Below are 22542 nucleotides of genomic sequence, written 5' to 3'. Positions count from 1 at the left end.
GAACACACATGCATACACACGGTCCCTGATTTTGTGGTTCCCTGTGCGTGTCATGATGCCTGTATCACTTTAGGGCCCTGAGTCCCAGGATTCTCTCCCAGGTCTTGGCACACAGGCCCTGAGGCTTATTTGACTGTGTTGTCCCTTGATTCCCCCCTGCTGCAGCCCTGGGTCAGACGTCATGTGTTAAGAACCCAGAATTCATCATAAAAGAGCTTGTGTCCAGAAAGAACCCCTTGTATCTGTCTGAGACACAGAGAAAGGAAAAGGGGATATAAAATAGAAACTGAAAAGAATGTGTGCATATTTCCAGCATGTCCTTCCCTCAGCTCTACATTGCTCTCTCTGCTGGTAAACATATTCAAATTTTCAGAATCTTCCTTTGGCAGTTCCTTGTTCATCATATGTGATAAAATCAGCTATTTTTCCTGAAATGGTACCTGTCCTTATGCTTTAGATAATGAGCTATGTTGGTAACTGGTCACCATGTACGTACAGTAAGATTAATATTTAGTGTTTCACCAAAAGTGCTAGTCTAAGTGGAAGATGAAGTGATATGGATCCACCCAAGGTGTTGAACTCACTTGTCCAAATGGGGAGTGTCTAGCTCAGTGGTCAGCAAACTCATTAGTCAACACAGCCGAATATCAACAGTACAAGGATTGAAATTTCTTTTGAGAGCCAAATTTTTTAAACTTAAACTATATAGGTAGGTACATTGTTATTAACTTAATTAGGGTACTCCTAAGGCTTAGGAAGAGCCACACTCAAGGGGCCAAAGAGCCGCATGTGGCTCGCAAGCTGAAGTTTCTGACCACTGGTCTAGCTGTTCCCACAAGGCATTCCAGAAGGAGGTCTAAGCAGGAAACAGGGTCCTTGTCAACAAGTCAGGCTGTTTGGGGATTTATATCTTTATTAGAGGCCTGGTGCACTGATTCATGCACCGGTGGGGTCCCTCGGCCTGGCCTGTGGGGATCAGGCCGAAACCAGCTCTCCGACATCCCCCAAGGGTTCCCGGATTGTGAGAGGGCGATTCGTGGGTGACACACCCCAGAATCGGGGTCCCTCCTCTCTGGTTCCAGGGTGTGTCACCCGAGAACTGCCGCTGCCAAGTCACTGCAGCTCAGCAGCTCCTGCGATGAGCGCCTGTCCCCTGGTGGTCATTGCACGTCATAGCTACTGGTCAGACAGTCGCTTAGGCTTTTATGTTCCTAGGAGTCTGACACATCTTCATCTTTCCTTATAAAAAAGCCAAGGGTCCTAACCGGTTTGGCTCAGTGGATAGAGCGTCAGCCTGCGGACTCAAGGGTCCCAGATTCGATTCCGGTCAAGGGCATGTACCTTGGTTGCGGGCACATACCCAGTAGGAAGTGTGCAGGAGGCAGCTGATCGATGTTTCTCTCTCATCGATGTTTCTAACTCTCTATCCCTCTCCCTTCCTCTCTGTAAAAAAATCAATAAAATATATATATTTTAAAAAAGCTAAGGCTTCAAATTCAACTAAGATCACTTGAGTTTCTCTTACATGTTAGCTGTCCAAGGAGATGAGAACATGTTTCTGAACATACATGTGGGTCCACAAGAGGTCATATAGCTTAAGGAACCTGGGGCTTAGATTGTCATGACTTCACCCTCTTTTTACTGTATTGGAATCTAGACTAGAAATCATTTGTTTCTTCCAGGATACTTCTTCACTGAAAAATTCACTTGCCTTAAGAGCTCTTCTGCGGAAACCAGTCTCTCCTGGCCTTCTCTTATCTCAGTGTGCCGCACTGCCTCCCCACCCAGTCCCTGGGGAGGATGCCAGTTCTCAGGGGCAAAGGGTGGGGCGAGCTAGACCTTGGCTCCAGTCACTGTTTTTTGAAATGGAAGTATCTGTCTTATAAAATTACACTGTAATTTTTGAGAAAGGGGCAGTGGGTGGGAGTGGGGGGGGGGAGTTGTGAGGAAAGTGAGTATCACCCCTTTCTATATGTGCAAATAAAGGCGAGCTGAAGAATCACAGAAAAGCCGAAAGGGAGGGCAGATCTCTAATGTCCGAGGAGAGAGGAGAGAGCTTCAGGTTTGGGCAAACAACTTGGCTGTGGGATCTACACAAGATCTGCTCATCCTGAGCTGGTTTCCACCCCAAACTTGGCCCCTGATGGACTACAGAGTTAGGTTTAAAGGGAACACTCAGTGGATTTTTAGCTACTGGTTGTCTCTGAGAAAACATTATTTTAAGACGAAAGTGTCCATGTAGAAACTGCTGGCCAGCCTTACATTGTTATCACATTTCTATGCAAATTAGCTTAGTAGGCAGGACACCTGGAAAAGGAGCCAGAGTATACTGGGAACGGAGGAATGCTCCCTGCTTCTGACTCTCTCTCGGAACACTGGCTAACAGAAGCTCCATGCAGGTAGCAGCAATGGCGTTCTTCAACAGTGAGCACTCCTGTCTGTTTTGAGTCACCACTGTCACTCCATCTCCTTGACATTAGGTCCTGTAGACAGTGCTCAGGGGCTCAGTGTTTATGAAATAACTAGAGGCCTGATGCACGAAATTTGTGCAAGGGCCTTGGCCCCCGACCGTTGAGGCTTTGTCCTGAAGGAAGGACTTCCGGAAGGACGTCAGGTCTAATTAGCATATTACACTTTCATTATTATAGATAACTGCTGAAGCCCAACCACAATGTCCTCTCAAGTCTAAGTGCTACCGAGCAGTGGGCAAACCATTCTAAGGGTTACCAAGAAGGAAGGAGACAACAGCTGTCAAGTGAAAGACACAACTTGATTTGGGGGACGTTCACTTGAAAAATGTATATGTTAGAACGGACAAACTGATACTTGCATTTTGACATTGAGAAGTTTATTGTCATTTTGAAGACCATTGAGTTAGGAATAGTTGAGTTAGGAATTAACTCAATTTTGAAATTATGTGGATAATAAGGGTCAGGGTAGAAGTTAGTCTTATTGCTTCAAATACATAAAGTGAATATTTCATTTAGTCATGTTCATCTTGCTTTCAAATTGTAGATGTTTAGATTTATAGGGTAGGAGTTTGTTGTTACCACACCTGAGGAACCAGGGCCCAGGCATCGTGGTTGCCTCCTGAAAAGACTGGGAAACTGGTTTCATGGACCAGCCTTCTCTTTCAAAGTAGATCTTCGCGCTTCCGGCATCTTAATTTCAGTCCCTCACTCCCTTCGGAACAGATCTTTCTTATTCCCAGGTCAGGTTGTATCGCTCATCTGTTAGAAGCCCTCTGTGATTCGGATCTCTCTACCCCTGGTACTGCTCACATTTCTCTATCAAAGTGCCTCTGGCTGTGAGAAAGATCCAGAGTGCTAAAATGCCTGTCACCAGCAGTTTCTTTGAGTTTTTGTAGATTATCTTGAGTTTTTGTAGACTTTGCATTCTACTTTGATACTTGTGAATGTAAATAGGTTTTAAATTATGTGACCTCTTCTTCGTTAAATTACCTGAATTTGTTTCCTTCGGATTGATTTGTTCATTCAACAAATATTTGAGGTCCCACTGTGTGCTCAGCCAGTGTTAGCTATGAAGGCTAAAGTGGTGAACAAGACAAAGACCCTCCTCTGTGAGAATTTCTGATTAAGGATCCTGTATTATTAATTTAGGCCTTGTGAAATAGAATCAGTAGTGTCCTAATTTAAGGTTCTGTCTTTTGGGGAAGAATCGATTTTCCAGGAAAAAGCACCCTATTTCATTTGTCCCATAACTCCAGGGCCCTCTGGTTTGAGAAGTGGGCTCCTATAGATAATATCTTCCCCCTGAGGGGGCTTCGGTGCCTCCACAGCAGGCCTCAGCCTCTTGAAGCTGATGTGGCTCCTGCTCACTCTCCTCCAAAGCCAAGCTCAAGGGCCCCCAGGAAATGCTTCCCTCAACCTGCATCCCTGTCCCCCAGCCCCTGGATCCCTACTGTACCTCACATGTCTTGGTCATAGCACTTCTCACAGATTTTAGTTGTTTTCTTTTAGATCAAGTACAGTCATCCCTCCTTACCCACAGAGAGTATGTTCCAGTATCCCCAGTGTGTGCCTGAAACTGTGGCTAGTACTGAACCCTACCTATACTGTTTTTCCTTACATACACCCCTATGATAAAGCTTGACTTATAAATTATGCACCCTAAGAGATTAATACTAGTGAATAATAAAACAGAACAATAATAGTATACTGTAATAACTATGTGAATGTGTTCTCTCGAAATATTGGTATTGTACTTTTCTCACCCTCCTTGTGATGACATGAGATAGTGTCTCCGTGATGAGATGAAGTGCAAGAATGACGTGGACACTGTGGCATAGTGTTAGACTACTGTACAGCAGACTTGAACACCAGCTACCTTGACACCATGACAGTTCATTTGATAACTGGGACGGCTCCTAAGTGACCAATGGGCTGGTAGCATATACAGCATGAATATGCTGGACAGAGGGATCAGTCATGTCCTGGATGGGACAGAGTGGGACAGCGCAAGATTTTATCATACTACTCAGAGTGATGCACAATTTGAAACATGAATTGTTTAATCTCCGGAATTTTCAACAATATTTTTGGACCTCAGTCAGCCACAGATAACTGAAACTGCAGATAAAGGGGACTACTATATCATGGTTTAATTTATCTCTGTGTTGTCAATGTCTAGTAACAGTGCCTGGCATGCATGTTGGATAAATTTTTTAATTCCTTATGTTACAGGCTACATACTCAGGATTGGACATGTTTCCATGTCTCAGTTGCTTCACACCAGATGCATTAGATCTGATAAGCAAATCATACCCCCAATTTATATTATACATTTGGGATCATAATTGCTTATCTTTTCTAAGAGAAAGAGGAAGAGGGAGAAACTTTATATAAATAGAAAAATAATTAGAGATCACTTAGAACTTCACCTTGATTGGGAAATTTTTTTCACTTAAAAATAAAACACAACAATATCCAGAACTTAAATTCTTCAACATAAACACTATGTAGAGGAAGGAACGTTAGAAAATGTGTTAGGAGTGCACATGTGTGCATGTGTTTCAAGGTTAGTTTGGAGGTTTTCAGTGTTGATTCATCTAGAGCAGTGGTTCTCAACCTTCCTAATGCTGCGACCCTTTAATACAATTCCTCATGTTGTGGTGACCCCCAATTTCATTGTTACAAATTGAACATAATTAAAGCATAGTGATTAATCACAAAAACAATATGTAATTATATATGTGTTTTCTGATGGTCTTAGGCGACCCCTGTGAAAGGGTCGTTCGACCCCCAAAGGGGTCACGACCCACAGGTTGAGAACCGCTGATCTAGAGCATTGTGGAAAAGGCTTACATGTACATACAGTATGCCTGGGCTGTGGCATGGAGCAGCTCTGGGGGGACACCAACTGGTGACAGTGGATGCCTTTGGGAGAAAAGAGGGTGTTTTGGGGGGGTTTTTTGCGATATGCACATATTATGTAGCCTTTTTAATTTGAAATATAACACATACAGAAGCATATAAAACAAGTACAATGAATAATTATAAAGTAAGTGCTCATGTAACCACCAGCCAGACCAGGCACCCAAAAGCCCCCTCTAGGTACTGTCGGTACTGTCACAATGTCCACGTCATTCTCGCACTTCATCTCATCACATAGACATTATCTCATGTCATCACAAGGACGGTAAGAAAAGTACAGTACCAATATTTCGAGAGAACACATTCACATAGTTATTAAAGTATACTATTATTGTTCTGTTTTCAGGATGCCATTTCTATGCTTTATGTAAATGAAATCATACTGAATTAATCCTTTTTATCTCCCCTCTTTCACTCAACAGTGTTTTGTAAGATTTATCCTTATTGTGTATAGCTGTACTTTATTCATCTCTGTAGTTTTGGAATATTGTAAGATATCCACTACTGATGGACATGGGGCTGCTGCGAACATTCTCTTACCTACGTTGTTGAGCACGTGTGTGTGAGCCTCACTAAGTGGGTTATGTGCCACGGCACACGTGTCTGCCCTGCACTCCACCCGACCTGCAGCCGCTCAGCACTGTGTGAACTCTTGCTCAGCGCCTCCCGGCACTGTGCATCCTCAGACTGTTAAATGATTGTCGATCTGTTGGGTGTCTAATGGTATCTCATTGTGGTTTCCATTTGCATTTCTCTAGTTATTAATGGGTGACGATCCTTTCATATGTGATTAGCCATTTGGGTACATTTTATGAAGTGCCTGGTTAAGACTTTTGCCTACTTCTCTCTTGGTACTCTGGATTTTTCTTACTGACTTTTTGGAAAAGTTAATATATTCTTCATATGAATTCGTTGGCTATATGTATTCAGGTAGTTCCCCTACTCTGTGGTTTGTCTTTTTATTCTTGGTGGTGTCTTGATGAAAAAAAAAGTTTGATTTTTTTATAATTCAATTTATCAATCTTTTTTTTAAATTTATTTATTTATTTATTTATTTTTTATTTTTCCGCTAAAATTATTACAAAGGGTATTACATAAGTGTCCTTCCCCCCCCCCGCCCTTGACAAACCCCTGCCCTCCCTTACCCCCCAGTGTCTTATGTCCATTCAATTTATCAATCTTTTAAAATTACTGTTTTTATATCTTAAGTTCTTCTCTACCTCTTCTGTTACATAATAATTTTTCTATATTATTTTCTAAAAGCATTCGAGCTCTGTCTTTCAGATTTAAGTCCTAACCTTCCAGAAGCTTATATTTTATTTTTATATATAACTAGAGGCCCGGTGCACAAAATTCATGCACGGGAGGGAGGGGGTTCCCTCAGCCCGGCCTGCGCCCTCTCGTAGTCTGGGACCCCTCGGGGGATGTCTGCCTACTGGATCCCCCTGAGGATCGGGCCTAAGCCGGCAGGCGGACATCCCTGTCACAGTCCGGGGTCCCTCTCACAGTCTGAGACCCCCTCGCTCCTTACCGCCCGCCTGCTTACTGCTCCTTACCACTCAGCTTGCTGTTCCTTACCGCTGCTGCGGAGGCGGGAGGGGTTCCTGCCACCGCCACTGCGCTCACCAGCCGTGAGCCCAGCTTCTGGCTGAACTGCACTCCCCTGTGGGAATGCACTGACCACCAGGGGGCAGCTCCTGAGTTGAGTGTCTGCCCCCTGGTAGTCATTGCGCATCATAGCAACCGGTCATTCCACCAGTCGGTCGATTTGCATATTAAGGTTTTATTATATAGGATGTAATCCAACTTTTCTTTTCCTTCTCCCCCTCACCTCTCCTTTCCCCTTCCTTTTTCTCCCCTTATTTCTTTTCTTTTCCCTTCCTTTCTCCTTTCTTTTCATCCCTGGGTACCTGCTTGTTCCAGCACCATATATTTAAAGACGGGCCTTTTTTCGCTGCTCTGTAATCCACTTGTCATAAGTCATGTATCCACATGCACACAGGCCTGTTCTGGACTGTGTTCTCTGTGGCATTTCAGGCTTGGCTATTTTCATTATTGAAGCTTTACAGTTAGTCTAGATTTCTGGAACAGCAAGCCTTCCCCCCCCCTCTCCCCCCCCCCCCCCCACACACACTCTGTTGTTCTTTTGCCAGGGTCCTGGCAAGTGTTGACCCTTTGTATTTCCATGTACATTTTGGAATCCACTTATCCAGTTGCATGGTCTCTGTTGAGATAGGGATTGGGATTGCACTGAATCTGTAGGTCAGTCCCTTCATCTGGAAAGTGTTAATCCACAGAGCCCCAGTGCAAGCATCGAACTCAGTGTTGAAGCAGTAAGAGCTCCCCTGGAAATGGACAAGAGGTGAGGATGCTGCTCTGGCCACTTCCTCACAGCTCAGGCAAGCAGCCAAACAGTGGTGGCATTTGCAGATGAAATGACAATATACACAGAAAACCAGAGGATTGACAGATACTTCTTAGGATTAAGGCTAAGCAAGCTAGCTGGATACAAAAGTGATAACCAAAATCATTTTTTTTATATTGCAGCAGCAGCTAGAAAATTGTCTTTTTAAAGATACTCTATTTACAATAGCATCAGAACATAACAAATACCTAAGAATAAATCTAAAAAATTATGTGTTGTGGGAAATATAAAAGCCATGAATAGTTGAGACATGGAACAGAGCAAGGGAAAGGACTGAGCCTGATAGGCAGTGCAGTAAGTCTTATTCTAAGGCTCTGTGGTACAGGTGCGGGGAGCAGTGACCACTACCAAAGCGTGCCCACGCCTGCAGACATGTGTCTAGGCCAGAGGACACACAGGAAACGGGGAAGTGGTCAGTACAGTAAATGGTGGGTGAATTTTCTCTTTCATAAACAAAATCATATTGCCAAACATTGTTTTCCTAGTGGGGGAAACTTGCCATCTGCTAAGTTCCCTCATATAGGAAATGAAGTTAAGTGGAATTTAGTGCATTTTAATGAAGAATACCAAATTTACTCCAGACTGTTAGTAGTTGGATATAACTTTATTCCTGTTCACTTCGTACTAAGAATAAATGTATTAGAAAAACAAGATGACACACAGCTGAAGGTTTGGCTCTTTGCTTTGGAGAGATTGCTCGTTTGTTTTCATTTACTGTCAGAGGCCCCACGCACTGAGCTCTTGGGAAGGCAGAGTGAACACTCAGATGGTGTGGTGACGTGTGGTCTCCGTGAAAATCGAGCTGCTTCCGCTGCTTAGCCAATAGCATGTGGGTGACCAGGCAGCGTACCTGTGGACATCTCCTGAGTTGGCATCCTCTAGGCCTGTAGTGTTTGCAGCTCTGTCTCTGTTTCGTTGGGGTCACGGTTATTTGGGGAAAGTCACCATCTCTGTACCAGAACAGCCTGGTTCTGCTATCTTTGTGCAGCTGTCCTACAGAGAGCTGGTCCTTTTGTATCTTGGAGTGTTTCTTTTCATCACCAAAACTCATCATGTGGAAGTGGGCGTGGCTTTTTTTTTTTTTTTAATTCTGTCACAAACAGAGTGCACATGGTGTCTCTTCATATATACCGACAGTTTGGTAATTCAGCCTTATCATATTACGGTGTCTTATGTCATGTCTGTCAGTCCCTCTGGAAGTGTTGTACACGTTGCTTGCAGCATCTGTGCAGATGGTGTGATATGATTGGCCGTTTTGGATTGCCGTGTACAAACTGTGGGGCTCCTTACTGCCTCTCATGGTCTCCAGACTCGATCGCACATGCTTGGCTGCAGAGCAGTCTCAAGCCCACACCTCCGGCATGTATCAGTTTATATAGTAAACTAGTGGCCCAGTGTTTACATAGTAAACTAGTGTGTTGTGGGGGGGGTGTCCCTCAAGCCCACACCTCCGGCATGTATCAGTTTATATAGTAAACTAGTGGCCCAGTGTTTACATAGTAAACTAGTGTGTTGTGGGGGGGGTGTCCCTCAGCCCGGCCTGCACCCTCTCCAATCTGGGATCCCTCTCACAATCTGGGAACGCTGGCTCCTAACCGCTCACCTACCTGCCTGCCTGATGTCCCCTAAGCACTCTGCTTGCCAGCCTGATCAACCCCAACTCCGGCCCCCCGCTGGCCTGATCACCCCTAACTGCCTCTGCCTCCACCCTGCCACCATGGCTTTGTCCAGAAGGTCTCCAGAAGGTCTCCTGGTCTAATTAGCATATTACTCTTTTATTAGTATAGATATAGATGTTAGCACCTCTGACTTTTTTATTTTTTGTAGCAGAAAAAAATAAAGTGGAAGTTTGTTGTCACCTTGGGTAACTGGGGCTTGCCGCCACCTTGGAGATCAGAAGTCAGTGGAACAAGCCCACTCTGTGTAGCTTGCTCAGTGCTACTGATGCACTGTGGGACCAGGAACACCTACCGAGCCAGAAATGGGTGCTCCCTTCTGCTCTAATGGTAACACCTTCATTAAGCTTCCATTCACCATTTGTTAACTACAGGATTCCCTTTAGTAAATATGTTTTTAAAAGAATATACGTGAATTCTTAAATCCACTTTCTTTGTGTTATTTCCGATGCTATGGTCAGTCTTCTTCCCTTCACACCCTACAGTTTTTGCACAAGGATGCCCATACATTTTGCTCCTGATATTAAGGATTGGCCTTGAAATAATTGGAAAGTATCCCAAGTTCACCATAGCAAATCAGTGAAAACGCCAGGGGTGGGAGGGTAAAGAGACTTATACAAACCTAAGATGCTTGTGGTAGTATTTGTGTAGAAGAATGTTACAGCTCTTAACTTTAAAAATAATAAGAGGAAGTATTAATTAATATTGAGACTATTAGCCTAAACTGTGATAGCCTCTTTTATGTTCCTCTTTCTGTAAGATCAGTAGTTTCAACATAGTGTTGGACTTTTGGTGGTGTCATGGGACTTTTCCTGGCAGGTGTCCTTTTTACACCCCTTTCTAGTTCAAGAACCTGTCTGTGAGCCACTCCAACAGGCTGCACTTGAGTATGTTTTGGAACAACTGTGTCAAGGTTATTACTCTGTGTACAATTTAAAATTAAAGTAAGCCACTATTATTCATGGGAAGAATTCAAAAATCATTTTTTAAATTCTGCTCCAAGAGGTAATTGGAAAAGGTGGGTCAAATCTTAGGGTCGTGATTGATTATATACGAGCCAGGCAGTCTTGGATACCAAGCACAGAAGTGTAATATACCAGGTATCAGTCCTGGTTAGTTTCTCTCATTTGGTTCCCATAACATGGGTCATCCAAGGAGTTGAGTACAGGTTATATTCTGCCATACTTCTTTACCTCCTTCAAGATTAGCAGTGCTAACTTATAAAGCTTTATTTTTTAATTACAGAAATAACTCATTTATACTGTTAAAACAGCAGAATACATTAAGTCCGAAAGCCTATTCTTTCACCACCTGCACTGGTTTTTACTCCCCAGTGGTGCAGTCCTATTAATGCAGCAGAAAGTAAGACTTTTTCAATACACTGACCAATAAGAAGCTAAATTAAGTGGCATTCAGAACACATATGGAAATATCTAACAGGGATTAGGGATGTTATTATCGTTGTGCTCAATTTGATTATTATGATACAGGGGTTTTTTTAAATCGTGAAATTGTAAAAAATAGCCAAATGAGGTTTCAAAAAGTAAAGAGAGCCCATGAGATAATAATCACAAACTTTGATAAACTATAAACAAAAATAGTACAGTAACATCTTCACTGTTTGGAACCTTGGAAAAGTTTATATAATTTCTACAAATTTGATATTTTCTTGCCTTTTTTTGAGGAATTTTAAATACAAATTTTATGGGGGACAGGAGGATTTTAATCTGCTCTACTTAATTATAATGGATTTGTTTTAGTGTTTTGGTGACAACTGAGTCTCTTTTTGTGAATGTCGGTTACTGTCCTGTGTTTAAAAGTGGCTGATGCTTTCAGGACCTTTTAGTGCATGTAAGACTTAGATGCCTGAAATAACCCAACATCATCTTGCCTTCCGATGCCCTCGTGTTAGAGTATATTGTACAGTCACGTCTGTGCTGTGCCACTGAGCGATGTGGTGGCCGTGAGCAAGGCATTGGGCTCTCAGTGTGTGTGTGCTCTCATCTCCACATGGTAAGCGGTGTCTGCCTGGCACTGTCTTTATAAGGCCCATGGAGTGTGCTTAGAGGGCTCACCTGTCACTTCTTAGAAGCCACGCTGAGAGTGTCATGGGTGTCAGGGTGGCCCTTAGGGGTAAATACAGGCTTCCCTGCAGTGCCAAGAACGTGAGAATACCCAAAGGTTCCAAATATACAAGCTGTGACTACAAAATGAGCTCATAAGGTAATCCTGCAAACTGGAGACTGAACAAAGGGTATAAAAGTGAGTGAGGGTTGAAGTCAGGCAAGGAGGCCATTCAGAAAATGAAAGCTTTTCATTGGAAAAGGCTGGGTGTTTTAATGTTAAGAGACCCAAACAAACATTATAGTGACGTTACTCATTTAAAATGGTTGCATAGTCACTGAGTAGTTACAGTATTTATGAATCAAGTTTTTATTCCCATGGTCTTCTAAGTATCCTGTAGGCCTTAATGCCCTTGCCCTGCTGCACGCAGTACAGGAAGTAAGGGAGCCAGAGTTGCCCACAAAGTGGTTCGATTCAGGCTTGGGCATGAGGGGACAGAGCTGAAAAATAAAACCTGGCACCTGCCCTCCAAAAGTGTCTAGTTGGGGAAGATAGCTACCTGTTTAGAGCACCAGGAAGTGCTGAGTGGCTAGCTCAGAGTAACACATCTGCTCTTACTTGGAAAGGAGAGGCCTGTAGAAGAACCCTGAGCAGAAGGTGGACAGTTAAGGTTGGAAAGAGGAGCCAGAGGGCTCGGTGGGAAGAGGTGGTGATCCCAGCAATAGAAGCCCTGTGGGCATGCCCTGGGCGCAGGCTGGTGTGGGCCAGTGGTCTCAGCACCTTCCGTCTCAGGACCCCTTCACACTAGGGAAAAGTATATAGGATTCCAAAAAGCTTTTGTGATGTGGGTTTAGCTACCAATATTGACCACATTTGAAATTAAGCCACACAAAAAAGGTTTAAGCATTATTCACTAATTCATTACTAAAATGACTAACCTATTGCATGTGAACAGAAATAATATACTGTTATGAAAATAGCCATGTTTTCTAAAACAACTCTAATGAGAGAGCAGCAGTTTTTTTGTTTTTGTGGTGTGTGTTTTTTCAAATCTTTAATGTCTAGTTTCATAGGAGATAGCTGGATTCTCCTGGGTGCCTCTGAGTTCCGTTTGGGTTGAAGTGTAGGAAGGCTTGACTGGGAAGAGGAGTATTTTAATAGCCTGTTCAGATTGTTGTGGATGTTTTCTTTGGTATTACACCAAAGCTTAACAATAGGTAGTTTCTTGAAGGAACCTGCAATGTGGAATCTAAAACCATATTAATAAGCTGTCTGTACATTTCATCACATTAAAATCCAGAGGACTATCTTGCACTTTGAATGGCTCTTTTGTCCTTGAATGATATTGAAACACCATTTATTGATCCCTTGGAAAATACTGATCACTGAGTTACACAAATCTTCTAAGACAGTTGGCAAATCATGGATAGATTTCACTGCCTGTATCAATAAACCCCATTGTTAGTATCCCCCTGATCTCATCCTCATCCCGGGGAAGCTGTCAAACTCGCCCTGGCAGATAGCTTTCCAAGCTTCCCGGAATTCTGGAAAGACATACAGAGCTCCATTACTTTCCAACCCTACATTGACCCTCTATACCTATTTCTTAATCTTGTATCATCCTAAAAGATAAATGGAATCAATGTGTAAAGACGTGGAAAGCTTTTAGATGGCACCTGACCCAGGTAAGCACTCAGTAAATAGTAGTGATTGTTGTTATTTGCACTTTTCTTGTCGCTGTCATCATATGTAACATGTGTTGACCATGGCCCAAAAAGAGGAGTGGAAGGTGCTTTGTGGAGCACCAGGGTGCAGGCTCCTGCTGGGTGTGTGCAACAGCTCATTTGGGCAAGCTTCAGACTTCCCCTGTAGGTTACAGCAGCAGCAGACCTGAGGGAACGTCTTTCGTCTGTCGTGTGGCCTTTTCTTACCTTGCCTGCACCTGTGACCAGTTGTCATGTTGGTGTGAATGTCCATGCCCCTCACCGCCTCCTCCTCATTTGCCTCTTGTTCCATTGCTCACGTGGTACTGGCATGTGGTGACTGGTGCTCAGATAATATTCAAATGAATGCATTTAGAGGGAATTGGTTTTGAACAGCACTCAACGTGGTTTTAGACTTAAGAAGTATAGAAATTTTATCATATGAAGCATATGATCTGAGCAGTGACTAGTGTGTTTTTTTCTTCTCGTTTATTTAAGGAATATTTAACCTCTATTCACCGCATCCCATCTCTTTTTTTCTTGAATATCTATTCAGACTAAAAATAGTAAACAGCTTAAAGTGTTTCACAGTAATTTGGGGTTAAACATTTTTGTGATCAATATACTTTGCTTTCTGCTTTTCAGATGTTCCTCCTCCTGAACAAGAGAAGCTTTTTATCCAGAAGTTACGTCAGTGTTGTGTCCTCTTTGACTTTGTTTCCGATCCACTAAGTGACCTAAAGTGGAAGGAAGTAAAACGAGCTGCTTTAAGTGAGATGGTGGAATATATCACCCATAATCGGAATGTGATCACAGAGCCTATCTACCCAGAAGTGGTCCATATGGTAAGTGATTGCAGCCTAACCAGCGTGTCCCAACCCTGAGCTACGCCAGGACTCTGACATCTTAGAATAAGCTGAGATACTGGAGCCTAACACAGCCTTTCCCACAAAAAAAGTCCTCCTGTTCCAGAGTTTGTACTTGCACCTTGAAGAATGGAAATCTTTGCAGTGTGCCCTGGATTATCGTGATGATAACAGTGAGGGAAATAGGGTGCCTTCTAGGGACCCATTGAAGAGTTCATTTAATCCTCACAGTCACCAAATGGGGTAGAAATGTTAGAATTTTTATTTCTACTTACTATGTTATCCTCTTTAAATTTTTGTGTGTGTTTTAACATACATAACCTTAGTATAATAATGCCCATACATAATAAAGAAGTAAACATGTTCTCCATACATGTATAGGAAAATTCTAGTGGTGGGTTCAGTGCAGATAGTGATAGGACCCAGCTGGTATCAGGATAGTCCATCCTGATTGGCTGAGCCGGCCTCCATCTGTCAGTGCCATGTCAAGACACACCCAACTCTGTCCTACAGTTAACGAATGGCTGGTTTCATTCAGCCCCCAAATCTCAGTCCTCTGCTGTCTCCTACTTTACAGCCTGTTTCAGGTTCTTTGCATTGTCTCACTGTGACCTCAGTGGGTACCACCTGGAAACATTTCATACGAGGCCTAAAGTTATTAAAACTTACTGTTTGGCACTGAACTCATTTCTCATTCTTTTTGAATTATTGGTATTTTATCTGCCTTTGAAATTAGTAGTCCTCAGTTATTAGGGATCCTTGTTGCTTAAGATAAAATTTTAAATTCTTATTTTCATTGAACTCCTTACATTCAGTGATTCTCTCCCCCCTCCCCTCGCCCAAAGCTATATATTTCAGAATTGACTAGACTTGTTGACCTAAAATGTGTTTATTTCTCACTTTTGTATGTTTGCTTTGGAAAAGAAGATGAAAGTAATGTTCTTTTTGTAATTCACAATCTATTATGTCAGGAATTGAGATCAGCTCGATTATCCTATATAATAAAAGGGTAATACAGTAGGTCCTTGGGGTACGTCGAAGATCCGTTCCTACGGCTCGATGTAACACGATTTTCGCCGTAAGTCGGAATCCACCTACATAAGCACCTACCTCACTCACATGGAGCACAGACACAGCAATAATGAAGTGAAACAGTAAAAAAAATTTAAAAGAAAGATAACAATTCCTGACCTTTACTTGTAGTAAATAAATCATAAAAAACATAAAGCACATATGTACATACGTTGAAATGATGGAACTTTTTTTATTTTTATAAATAAATGGGAAATGGTGACGTAACCACAAAACAATATTCGTCGAGTCCAACATAACCCGAAGACTGTCTGTATGCAAATCGAATGAACAGGGCAACAACCAGTAGTTATGACACTCATTGACCACTAGGGGGCAGACACTCAACACAGGAGCTGCCCCCTGGTGGTCAGTGTGTTCCCATAGCGGGAGCACCGCTCAGCCACAAGCCGGGGTGATGGCTGGCAAGCGCAGTGGTGGGTGGTGGGAGCCTCTCCCGCCTCCGTGGCAGCGCTAAGGATGTCCAACTGATGGCTGCTGGACAGTGAAAGGGCGCAGGCTGGGCTGAGGGACCCGCCCCTCCCAGTGCACAAATGTCATGCACTGGGCTCTAGTTTTAATATATTATTAACTCTTTAAAGTTCCAAATTTATCCATGTATTGTCAGACTAGGGCTGTGAAGGCCGAGTAGGTTCCTTCCCCAAACTCACACCTGAAGAATAGTCACAGGTACATATACTGAATGGTAAATACTCTAAAACCTTACCCATTTACATTAAGGAAAATTGGGGAATATCTTTTTCTCTTATTAATTTCAATTCTCAATTACTTTGGAAAGCCTCCAAAACTCCAGAATCACAAAGAAAAATCTCTGATATTTTCTCCTCATACTGTTATATTTTCTTGTTCACAATACACTTTATAATCCTCCTGGAATTTTTTTTTTTAGATAATACTGTGACTTTTATTTATTTTTTTAACCTTTAACATTATTTATTGTGGTATGTAGCATACATACAAAAAGGTAAATATAAATACATATATAGTTTAAAGAATAACAAAATAAGCATCCATGGACCTACCACCTGGCTTAAGAAGCAAAATATTGCTAGGGCCTATGAAGATTCTTTATTGTTTAAAGTATTACATATAGTATTACATATGTCTCCTTTTTCCCCTATTGACCTCTCCTGTCCACCCCCACCTCCCAGCCCATTCCCTCACCCCTCTAATGTCTGGATCCATTGGTTATGCTTATATGCATGCATACAAGTCCTTTGATTGATCTCAAACTCCCCGCCTCCCCCTCCCCCCGGCCTTTCCTCTGAAGTTTGACGGTCTGTTCGATACTTCTCTATCTCTGTATCTATTTTTGTTCATCAGTCTATGTTCATTATATTCCACAGCTGAGTGAGATCATGTGATATTTATCTTTCTCCAACTGACTTATTTCACTTAGCATAATGCTCTCCATGTCCATCCATGCTGTTGCTAATGGCAAGAGTTGTGGGTCTGATCCCTGGTGTGAGGCGTGCAGGAGGCAGCTGATCAGTGTTTCTCGCTCTCGCTTCCTCTCTTTCTAAAATCAATAAAAACATTTTTTTAAAAGATAGAGAATAGTCATTACCCTTCCAATAAAGTGCTATATGCTACTCCTTTGTAATCAGGCCTTCCCCTTCTCCATTGTCCCTGACCACCACCCATCTGTCCTCCAGTCCTGTCATTTTGTCTTTTCCAAAATGTCATATAAATGGAGTCTGGCTTCTTTCACTTGGCATAATGTGTTTGAGAGTCATTCATGTTGATGTATAAATAGTTCATTCCTTTTCATTGCTTGGTAGTATCTCGTTTTATAGAAGTACCAGAGTTTATCCATTTTCTAGTTGAGGAAAAGTTGGATTATTTCGAGTTTTTGGCAATAAAACTATTATAAATATTCATGTATAAGTTTTGGACATAGGTTTTTATTTTACTTGGGTAAACAAGAAGGCGTGGGATTGTTGGTCATATTGTAAGTGTATGTTGAACTTTCTGAGAAACCACCAAACTGTGTCACAACGTGGCTGACCCGTCTTTGCACTCCCACCCGCAGTGTGTGAGTTCTGGTGGCTCCAGTCAGTGTGTGAGTTCTTGGTGTCATCAGTCCATTTGTTTCAACTTGGCTTTCATTTGCATTTCCCGATTTATTATTGATGCTGGGCATTCTGTCCTGTGCTTATTTATCATTTGTTTATCTTCCTTGGTAAGGTGTCTATCCAGATCCTTTGCCGGGGTTTTAATTAACTCGTTTTCTTGTTACTGAGTTTGAGACTTCTTTACATAGTCTGGGTAGAAATTGTTTGCTAGTTATGTGATTTGCAAATATTTTCTCCATCTGTGGGTTGTCTTTTTACTTTAACAGTGTCTTTTACAGAGTTTTTCACTTAAATAAAGTCTAATTTATTATTTGTTTCTTTCACGAGTAGTACTTTAGTTATCACATCTAAGAAGTCTTTGTCTAACCCAAGTTCACAAAGATTTTCTTCTAAAAGTGTTACAGTTCTGTATTTCACATTTAGGTCCATGATCCACTTTGAGATTCATTTTTTTGATATGTGGATGTCCAGATATTCTATTTGTGGAAAACTGTTGAAAAGATTAACCATTCTCCTTTGAATTGCCTTTGCACCTCTCTCAACAATCATTTGACCATATTTGCAAGTTTTTATTCTGTTCCATTGATCTAGGAATCTACTCACTGATACTATATTGTCTTCATTATTGTCGCTTTATAGTAAATATTGAGATCAGGTAGTATGAATTCTCCCACTCTTCCAAAAATGTTTGTCTGTTCTAATTATTTTAACTTTACATATAAATTTCAGAACCAACTTGTCATTGTCTACAAAATATCCATCAGGGGTTTTGATTGGATTGCATTGAATATGTAGATTTGGAGAGAATTGATAGCTTAACAATATTGAATCTTTCAGTCTATGAGCACAGTATATCTCCCCATTTTGCTCTTCTTTGTTTTATAGTTTTCAGCATGCAGATCTGACATGTATCGTTTTAGACTCATAAGTAAGTTTTTTATTTTTGGGTACTGTTGTAATTGAGGCTGTTTACTTTCTATTTCTATTGTTTATTGTCTATTTTTTCTTGAAGTTCTATCAGGTTTTACTTCATGTTATTTGGTATAAATATTAGTATTATTTATTAGTTGAATTAACTCTTTTATCATTATACAATGATCTTCTTTATCCCTGATAATATTATTTACTCCAAAATCTATTTTGTCTGATGTTACTGTAGCCACTCCAGCTCTCTCTTGACTAGTGTTAGTGTGATATGTCTTTTTCCACATTTATTTTTTTGGTTGGGTGTTGCTTTTTTATTCAGTCAGACAACCTCGACCTTTTGATAAGAGCGTTCAAGCCATTTACTTTCAATGTGAGTATTGATGTGTTGAGTTGAAATCTGCCATCTTGCTATATTTTTTCTATTTGTCCCATCTGTTCTCTGTTCCCTTTTTCTTTTGTTCTGCTTTCTTTTAGGTCAGCTGAGTACTTCTTATGATTCCATTTTATCTCCTTTGTTGGCTTTTTAACTATAACTGTTATTGTTTGATCTCATTTATTTAACTTTTCTCGAATGCATCTTTAACTTCCCTCAAGTGATAACTTACTATTTCACATAGAATATAAGTTTACGACAACACACTTCCATTTCTTCTCTCCCAGCCTTTTTACTATTGTTGGCATACATTTTACTTCTTCATATGTTATAAACCCCACAATATATTAATTTTTATTTTTAAATAATTATCTTTTAAAGAGATTTAAGTAATTTTTAAAACGTATTATACTTCCCAGATACTTCCTTTTTCAGTGTTCTTTTACTTTTTAATATGTTTTTATTGATTTTAGAGAGAGAGGAAAGAAGAGGGAAAGAAATATCGGTGAGAGAGGGAAACATCAATCGGCTGCCTCTTGTATTCCCCCTGCTGGGGATCAAGCCTGCACTCTGGGCATATGCTCTGTCCAGAGATGAAACCCACAGCTCCGGGCATATTGAACCGGCCACCTCAGTGCACAGGACGATGCTCAACCAACTGAGCAACACTGGCCAGGGCCATTTTCAGTGTTCTTCACTCCATTCTCTGAATCCAGAAATCCACCTGGGATTAGTTTTCCTTCTGACTGAAGGACTTTCTTTAATATGTTTGAAAGGTCTTTCTTTTGCTTTTGATTTTGAAAGGTGTGCTTATCGAGTTGAGGGGGGCCTCTGCAATCTCAGTGTTCTCTCTCTGCAGCTCTCTTCTCTCTGGGCCTTTGCCTTGCAAGTTCTAACCACCGTTGTCTGCTGGGCTCTTCCTGGGTTCTTTCTCCCTGTGCTGCAACCTGGAAGTTCTATCGAGGCAGGAATCTGGGCAGTCGTAGGACTCACCTCACTGTTTCCCAGTTCTCAGGGTCTCTATCCTTCACCTGCAAACCAGGGTCTTGAAAGCCATAATTCCATATATTTTTCCCAGGTTTTTGGTCAGGAGGTAGGGTAAATCCCATTCCTATTACTCTTCAGTGTAAGTCTCTGCTTTATTTATAATAATCAACACAACTCCATGCAGGAATGATTCTAAAAAGATATACTGATCAAAGGCTACTTGTATCATTTGTAATTCCATAACTATATACATATAGTATATGGCTAGGGACATAGCATGAAAATGGTTGGCTATACATATATGACTGGGAAATCAGTACTTGAGCTCTGAAACTTCCCTTTTCAGTTTATTTATATCATGTAGGCTACAGAATATATAGTTTTGCTATTCTAAAGCATTCCTAAACTTTCTCACATTTTACTGCAAAAAAAAAAGATCAGAATATGTGGAAAGCAAATACATTAGAGTGTAAATGTAAAATCTAACTGGTAGCTACATAGCTATTCTCTATAAGATTAAACTTTTTTGATTGGTATTTTTCATAACAAAATGTTGGGGAATATACATCATTCAGAATCTATGCAGAACTAACCTTTGGTCCAGAGTAAATCACCTAAGAGAAACTTCCAAATTCAGTGTTATCTTTAACACTAATTGAATTAAATTAAAAGTACCTTAAGTCCTCAATGTCATCAATAGGTTCCTGGAAACTGACTTTAAGTGAAACAATGTAGTATAACAAAACCAGTTGTACCCTAGGCTAATGATAAAAGCAAGAGTTAAGTTCCTGTGGCATATTTCTAGTCACAGAAACATCACCAGGTTTTTAAATGAAGACCCAAAACATTTCTAACATTAAACATTGAAATAAATGTGAGCTATACAGACATATAAGAATGGTGAATAAAAACAAGTCAGATAATTATTTTTTAACCTGCCAATTCCAGTTCAGGGCCACAGGTAGCTGGAGTTTCTCCTGGCTGATCAGGGCACATAGATGGGTCCACTCTGGATGCCCTCCCATCGCAGGTGACCTCACACCCACTCACACTATACTCACACTGGGACTGTGTAGACACACCATTCACCTCCCATGCACAGCTCTGTGATGCAGGAGGAAACCGGAGTTCCTGGAGAAAACCCATGCAGATCAGGAACACCAGGCACACTCCACAGACAGTGGCCCCGGACAGAAAACAGTGTTGTTGTTTTTACTCAAAAAAATTATAACAAAACAATGTGGGACAAAATGTTATTGAAGGAACTGCTATATTACAAGTCATTGCTTATCTTGTGCAAGTAATCTAATTTTAAACTCAAAAATTAAAAATAAAGAATAAACATACAAATAATTATAAATGACTAGCATATTTTCATGCTTATCTAAAGACTAGAGGCTCAGTGCACAGATTTATGCACCAGTGGGGTCCTCCCTCAGCCTAGCCTGCAGGGATCGGGCCGAAACCGGCTCTCTGACATCCCCTGAGAGGTCCCAGATTGCAAGAGGGCGGTTCTCGGGTGACGCACCCCAGAATCGGGCTCCCTCCTCTCTTCTCCCAATATTATGTCACTTTCCCTCTGTATCTGAATTGCTTCTTTCATCTCACTTTACCCTAAGCTTAGCAGTAACTGACGACTTGTGGGCATTTAGCTGCAAAATGCAATTATTTAGCAAACAGGATTTACTTAGCCTAGAATCTAGTCGGCCTAGGGCAAGACCCTGCTCAGTGTCAGGTTCCCGCCCAGACCTTCTACCCAGGCGGAGTCCTGTGGCAGTGGGAACCTCCTTCCCACCTGAGCTTCTCCTTCGCCTCCTTCCCCTCCCGGATTGCAAGAGGGCAGTTCTCCAGTGACGCACCCCGGAATCGGGCTCCCTTCTCTGTTTCCGGGTGCATCACCTGAGATCCACAGCTGCCAAGTCACCACAGCTCAGCATATCCTGCATTGAGCATCTGCCCCCTGGTGGTCAGTGCGCATCATAGCTACTGGTCGGACGGTCGAATGGTTGCTTAGGCTTTTATATATATAGGTGGTATTGTACATTTAGTTGTGAAGTAGTCATAAAATTAAAATATTCTTTGTTTTAAAAAAAGACTAAATTTCCTTTAATAGGGTTTTAGGGTTTTTTTATTTGTAGGCTTTTTATTTCTACAGTATCTTTTTTTATATATATATACTAGTGGCCCGGTGCACAAATTCGTGCACATTGAAAAGAAAATTAGAAGATATATTTTAATATCGCTATTCGCCCTTTCTCTATAATAGAAGTGTCAACCAAATTCACGATCAACAAGACAGATCAAAACACACACGTGCAATTAATGCCAGCGAGAGCTTTATATATATAGATAAACTTGCTTAATTAGACCCACTTTCTGATTTAGCTAAACATTTTCCAGCCCAGTGAAGCACCCCAACTTCTCTTTCAGGTAATTGTTAGCAATACAGCAGTAAATGTCAACATGAAGCAGATTATTATTGTAGATCACGCAGGGAGAGCAAAGGGTAAAATATTTAACTGCAGCAGTGTTTGACTATATTCTGCGCAGTGAGAAAACCTGAAGTCATTTTCAAGGTTCACCATTTCTTACTTCTTTTCAGTCTGGTCAAGTTTCTAAGCTTTCTAAATCTCCATTTTCCCAGCTAATGAAAAGAAAACAGGATTCCACCGAGTCTCCTATCTACCTACTTCAGGACTTCTGTGAGGATCAAATGAGATGAGGCATGGGAAAATGCTTCACAGACATTTGGTTAAAGTGTAAAATGTTTCCACCTGGCTATAAAGCAAGTCATGTTCCTGGACTGAAGAAACTGCAAGGAGGCTAGTAGCTAGGGAGAGGAAGCCGGGCGTTGGTATATAACGTCAATACTCAGCGCCCACAGCAACCATTTCCAGGCTGGGCTGGGCTGTGGGCCACATTTTGTGCCATGGGGTCTCAGCAGTGTTGGCTACGATTTGG

At 41.5% G+C, this 22542-nt stretch overlaps 1 protein-coding gene across 11 annotated transcripts in view; it reads left to right on the top strand.

The window, feature by feature from the left end:
- Window positions 1-22542, top strand: part of PPP2R5C (protein phosphatase 2 regulatory subunit B'gamma) — a 118590-nt gene that overhangs the window by 55409 nt on the left and 40639 nt on the right. For all 11 annotated transcript variants that reach the window (XM_023744612.1, XM_023744611.1, XM_023744609.1 and 8 more), the window contains one exon: window positions 13907-14106. In XM_023744612.1, the coding sequence (XP_023600380.1) occupies window positions 13907-14106 (200 nt within the window). The remainder of the gene's footprint in view (window positions 1-13906; window positions 14107-22542) is intronic.

The sequence above is a fragment of the Myotis lucifugus genome, unplaced genomic scaffold, assembly GCF_000147115.1.
Source record: "Myotis lucifugus unplaced genomic scaffold, Myoluc2.0 scaffold_479, whole genome shotgun sequence".
In the NCBI taxonomy this organism is placed as follows: Eukaryota; Metazoa; Chordata; class Mammalia; order Chiroptera; family Vespertilionidae; genus Myotis; species Myotis lucifugus.
Note: the sequence above shows the minus strand (reverse complement) of the source record. Positions and strands in the feature narration are given on the sequence as shown.